Raw genomic sequence first — 6,424 nt, forward strand, 5'->3', positions numbered from 1 at the left:
ACTTCTCTATCGTCAGACTTCAAATCATTTGCGTTTTCAATCTTGCAATGCGACATGTCTGGGATTTTTTTAACTTTGTCTGATGTTGCAGTTTTGGGCTCGATTAATCACAGTTAAAGGAAATACAGTAATCAAAATACACTTACTCTCTCCGGCTTCTTAGCTACGATCAAGCAAGGACCAACGAGATTTCGTTCCGCAAGCCTTCTAGCTAATTGCCGTACGTACTTAGTTTTTCACGGTAATGAATTTCAAAATGTGTGTTTTACTGCAACTTGTTTGTGCTACTAATGGCGAAAAAAGTCAACAGAGGTGCAGAATGTCAGAAAGTATTTTCAAAGACTGACTGGTTCTGTAAACCGCGAATTCGAACACAAATGAAATGTTTCGCGATGTTCAAACACAAGAGAATGTCATTTAGCCTGTGTTTACTTGAGTGGAATGAAAGTACCCGGTGAAGTTTGAAAATAACGATGTCTTTACCAATGTCTTAATCCCGCTGCAAAACAAATTACATTAACATTAAAAAACAAAACAAAAAACAAACGCATCTCCAATAATAAAATGTTACACACAAAATCTTTTTAGCTGGTTTCGAAAAAGAGCCCGATGTATGTGAACTGTCGATACCAAATAGCTCTTTCCAGTTGCAAAGAAATTCCAGCAAATAGGTTTTACTGTAGTTTTCTAGTTCTATTTAACCATCTTTTTCTTAATTAACACTCTTTATATTACTAAATAAATAACATTCAGCACCCGTCACTCATAAAACTAATAACACTTATTGAAGGCCCCCTTTTTTTAAATCCCACTTGAGAATGATTGAATCAATTTTACCTAACTAGTCTACGTATTTTATATTTCAAAAACATTAGTTTTTCAAAAGCCATTTCTTTCAAAATGGACTTCAGATTAAAAAAAAAAGTACACCCTAATCAAACTGGGGAGAGGAAAGCAGAAAACCGAGAGGGGGTTGGAGGTTGGGGGGTAGGGGGTGGGGGTAAAGGTCTCCACCCCGTAACTTAACAAGCAATGTCCACCAACACTTTGGTTTTCCTTAGCAACATAAATGACGTCATACACTGCACTGTAAACGTCTGCCATCTTGGAACCGCCATTTCTCTCGGTAAATCCATTATTTCTTCACATCTTCCCTTGTTTTAACATTATCCCAATAAAAAAAAAAATAATAATAATAATAAAAAAATAAAAATGGGCTTGTAGCCCCCCTGCTTCGTTCTCGATGTTAATTATAGGAACATTTTTATATTTCTACTTGAGTCTTTCAGCTAATTTGTCGTAAATTAAGTTATGAGTCTGATCGATCAATTCTTAGTATCTGCGCCGTTTGAAAACTAATCGAGGCATAAGATTACCATTTATCTCATCACAGCTGTCGTATTAATTACGCAGTTGTAATTCTATACTTGAATTCAAAGCGGTTCAACGAGCGTACTATTACAGTTCTGAAGCTGTTTTTCTGCTTTGTCTTTTTAATCCGTTGTGGAGAGAAATAAAGATTGCAATAGTTATTGTTAGATTCCTTTTATTAGTCTACAAGAAATTCGTCTTATTTTCCACCTCTCGCTCGTCTTAGATCATTCATCGGAATATGGTCAATCAGTCCTTGGGAATTTCAAGTTAAGCTGTGTAACCAAGTTTGTAATTCAAATCAGCTTTGCACTACATGCATTTGTACTCAGCCGATTTAGAAAACATACTGAACTACCAGTCCTTATCAATGCTGTTTCATAATCAAAAGCGGAACGGTACAAATGAGTAGTGCAAGTGTACTGTGAAAAAATAAAAATTGTTGATATTTTGCTATGACTACGAGAGCAAGAACCATGTTTTGGTAAGCCTTTCTTGGAGCGCTTGAACCGTTTTCAGTTCTCATTATCCAATCAAACTACTGTGATCAACAGCGAGTATTTCATACCATTATTACTCCAGAAAGCCTCTCAAATGGTCTTTGTTCCCCTGACTGTACTATCAAAATATTTTGTTCAAACCCTTTATCTTTCTCTAGCTTTCATTTCTTCTTCTAAGGGTACACAATACACCCCCTTTAGGCCTCAAAGTCAGCCGCTCTTCATGTTCCATCTTGTCTTGACCTGGACACAGGCTCAATTCAAACTCCTGCAGCAATCTTGCCATAAACACTCGAGCCTCAATCTGAGCAAATGTTTGCCCAATACAGGTCCTTGGGCCAAGTGAAAACGGAAAGAAAACAGAGTGTGGAATCTCTCCTTTTGCTGCAGGCGAAAATTGATCAGGGTCAAACTTATCTGGTTCCTGCCATGCTTCGGAATATCGGTGCATTATAAAAGCGCTAATATTTACAGAGGTTCCCCGGGGGAGGAGGTGACCTCCAATGTTTTCGTCTTTGGTGGTAATCCGTGTCGTGCCTGATACTGGAGGGTGAAGTCTCAAACTTTCCTTCAGCGTCTGTCCAAGGAATTGAAGGTTTCCTAGGTCCATGTATTCTACAAATTGACGGCAACCTAGCACAGCTTCAATTTCTTGAATAATTCTGAAAGAGTTAGATATACAGCCAGATATGTACGCCACTCTCTTCATGAAAAATTCTGCCTTCTGCTGGCTCCACAGGGCATAATTATTCCTTACCCTGCCTAAATCCCACCAGAACCACGCCTCCCCTCCCCAAGTCTTTGAAAAAATAGAAGGTCCCCAAGTCAAAATCGCGATGACCTTAAACAGGGAAACCATGTGAAGGAGACAATCATCTGGCAGTCATTAAAATGCAGAGATGCGATGACCCACTGATGGAAAAGGCCTTGCACACAAATTGAAAGCCGTACACGCTACATTAAATGCTCATTCTGTTTAAATAGTACACAGGTGTTGCACAGGATAATGTAAAATTCATACACTGATGTGGTTATTTTTTATACCTGTTTTCAATATCAGGGTGTTTCAGTATTTCATAAAGGGTGAAAGACAACTGGTTTGATGTGGTCTCTTGACCTACCATAAACACAAATACAAGTAGTTACATTAATACAGTGTCATATAAATGACTGAAATGAAATCAATGACTGACTCACTGACAGACTGACTGACTGACTGACTGACAGAATGACTGACTGACTGACTGACCGACAGAATGACTGACTGACTGACTGACTGACAGAATGACTGACTGACTGACTGGCTGACTGGCTGACTGACTGACTGACTGACTGACTAACAGACTCACTGGCTGACTGACAGACTGACAGACTGACAGATTGACGGACCGACAGACCGACAGACCAACAGACTGACAGACTGACAGACCAACAGAATGACAGACTGACAGACTGAATGAATGACTGACTGACTGAATGAATGACTGGCTGGCTGGCTGACTGACTGGCTGACTGACTGACTGACTAGTAGACTGTTCACAGCACTCTGTTTTCTCATATTTTTATGTGATTGATAGAATCACAAAAGAACTGGATGCAAGCACAAAATGGGAGCCTTGACAGGGTAGACAGTGGGGAATTGCTCTGAACAGTCTAACTGTCTAGCTGAAAATGTGTGGATGGACCACGTAAAATTTGAAAGTGAAGCCTCTTAAGACCAACTGCCTTTTAGCTCTTGATGCTTAACTCCAGTTTCTGTGGCATAAAGTGGCTAACAATATCGCTTCTCCCCTGGATGGGATGCTAGTCTATCATGTGTTATATAATAATCAAATGAATGCGTGCCCTCGATTGGTCAATCAGCTATGGTTTATTATGCTAGTAAACTCATGGAAATTTTGTGTGTCTTCTGAATTATTATATAAAAGCAATAGACCACAAGTTGCTATGGTTTAGAGGCATGATAAACCACTTGGGATGTTGGAAGAACACTTAAAGAATTCATAAATCACTTGCCTGCAGCTTGTGATTTACGAATTCTTCTTTTGTTCTCCAACATCCCGCATGGTTTATCAGCCTATAAACCATAAAAACTTGTGGTTTATTGCTTAACTACTCCCCAACAATTTGTCAGGCTGCCCCAACAATTATTTTGCTGGTACCCATTTATACTCGTGGGTGGAGATAGGCACTACTGTGAGAGCAAACTGCCTTACACAAGATACAGCACATTGTCCCTGGCTCAGACCACTCAATCTGAACTGCACTGCACTGGCCATTAGGCCACTACACCTCCAACATGTATATGTGACATTAAGATGTACTGTTAAACATTGTCCTTAGGCAACAGACCATAAAATAAAGGTAACACGACCTGTGAAATTTGACTTAAATCCATCAAGATGCAATTTTTTTTTTAAAACTATTTAGACCTTGTGCCTACCCTTAGAATTGAATGTTGGGACATGCAGAAACTACATGCTGACTGTATGTGAAACTTGTAAACTCACATGGCCTATGAAGGAGATTGCTACATGTACAAGTAAATGAAAGGGTGGTCTCTTCTAAGAACAGCAGACATGTACATAATCTTTATTTCAACATGGTAAAATGCAGAAAATGTAACTATGCAAATGTAAGTAACAAACATGAAAACTCAGGACATTCTGCATGACACAAAGAATACTGAGTGAGTTAAAAGTTAAATTTTAGTAATGAAAAATACGTACCGGCAACAAAGAAGGTGGTAAAATCATCTATCAGATCTTCAACTGTAATACTTGGTTCTTTTTCAGCAACACTTAAGATATGAGCAAGAATATCAGGAGGAGTGTTTTCTCCTCGCAACACAGCTTCCTGCCGTTCCAGGATCACCTTTCTTGCAAAGTTACGTATAAACTGGCAAGCTTTAATCACGCTTCTCTGGAATGGAAATGTTGACACTGAGATTCTCCAAAACGGCCTACGTAGGCTTTCTTGGATACCTTGTAGACATTTGGAAATTGATGATGGAAATAGACTGTTATCATCTCTGATTGTATCAATATCAACATCAAATGCAACCTGGGTTTACAAAAACAAATAATAAACTTTATCATACATGTAGCTCAAGTTATATAAAGCCTAAATGTACAAAATGTATCATGGTCTGAGGCAATCCCCATGGTTAATTCTCTATAGCTAAATTCTCTAACTACAATTGTTGGTATTGAAGATGTTTATGATGACTAAAAACAACAAAAACAAAGATAAAATACAGAGGCAAGGGCCTCAGTTTCCTTGTTACTAGCTACAACCGTGATGGTATGCAGGGGTTTCATTAACAAATTCAGCAGTCAAAATTGTCCTCACAACTGGTCAATTTGCGCAGTGCCCGGCTCTTAATGAAACCCCCGTGAGATACATGAAGCCAACAGAATATGATCATTAAAACAGTATACATGTATCAAAAAGAAAATCATTTGATTTAAGAGTTTAATAATTTGAGTTAAGAGATTGTGAAGAGAATCCAGTTGAAGATAGCAAAGTTCAATTGTATTTCAACTGAAATTTCTGATCCAGTCTGATATGCACTTTTTATGTCAGATACATGTAATAACTAACAGCACTTGGACTTCAGCAAAATATCATGATTTGTCAGTGGCAAGACACTTATCCATGATAAATCCTGACAATTTGTGATAACCAAGTTCAACAGTATTTTTATCATTCGATCACCAAGTTTGTTTTTATAATTTATTTAAGGTCATTCCCCAGTATTGCATTGCGCATCCCTACTACGCATAATTTCACGGATGATTAGCGTACACGCATTAAAAAATGGCGGCCCTTTTTCTTTACAGCTGGACCTCGCCATAGAAGTAAATCGTCATTTTCTCGCAAACGAGTATGGTGACCTACCATTTTTTGCTGTTGTTTTGAATTGAGTAATAAATTTCTCTGAGTAAAATAAATATGGACAAATTCTCAGTGTACAACAAAAAGCAATCGTTGGAAACGTGAACTTAGCAAGCAATCGTCACTACAATCATGGCGCTATTATAAGGATTTATATGGGTATAAACAAGGTGCTTTTGCTCCTAAACGAACACATGGACCCCTCATTTTTATTTCATAATTTAAGTTCCTATAATATAAACAATCGATAGGCAAAGTTTCACAAAAATCTCAGTGCAGGTTCTGTTTCAGCGGAATGACCTTAAATCACTCTCCTACTGCTCAGGGAAGCGATCGGCTATTTTCCATCCAAGAGCATGGTTTCAGTTGCACATTCATGAGCAGAATATTATTTGCAGCAATTCACATTAAGTCATTTAGACAGTAATAGGCATGAGGCGACCATTATTTGCAGGCAGTTACTAGCAGGTCATGTGGAGGAATCTTTGCCAATGAAAAGAAAGAAAAAATGCATTGAATGATAATAGTTATTATTGTACAGTTGGATACCTGTAATCGGAAACCTGTAATTGGAAACCCATGAGATGGTGCACCAATTACGTAACAAAAAGGTGTGCAGAAGACCATTCACAATTTAGTTGCTAGTAAGCCCTAGC

At 38.3% G+C, this 6,424-nt stretch overlaps 1 protein-coding gene across 1 annotated transcript in view; it reads right to left on the minus strand.

The window, feature by feature from the left end:
* Nucleotides 1-672: 672 nt before the first annotated feature.
* The window catches only part of LOC110050825 (cholesterol 24-hydroxylase-like), an 8,099-nt gene continuing 2,347 nt past the window's right edge, over nt 673-6,424 (minus strand). The window contains exons 2-4 of the mRNA XM_020756788.2: nt 4,601-4,934; nt 2,916-2,988; nt 673-2,533 (exon numbers count right to left, since the gene is read on the minus strand). Coding sequence (XP_020612447.2) covers nt 2,026-2,533; nt 2,916-2,988; nt 4,601-4,934 — 915 coding nt within the window. The 3' untranslated portion in view covers nt 673-2,025. The remainder of the gene's footprint in view (nt 2,534-2,915; nt 2,989-4,600; nt 4,935-6,424) is intronic.

This window comes from Orbicella faveolata, unplaced genomic scaffold (assembly GCF_042242905.1).
Source record: "Orbicella faveolata isolate gen_17 unplaced genomic scaffold, um_ofav_v1 contig_24, whole genome shotgun sequence".
In the NCBI taxonomy this organism is placed as follows: Eukaryota; Metazoa; Cnidaria; class Anthozoa; order Scleractinia; family Merulinidae; genus Orbicella; species Orbicella faveolata.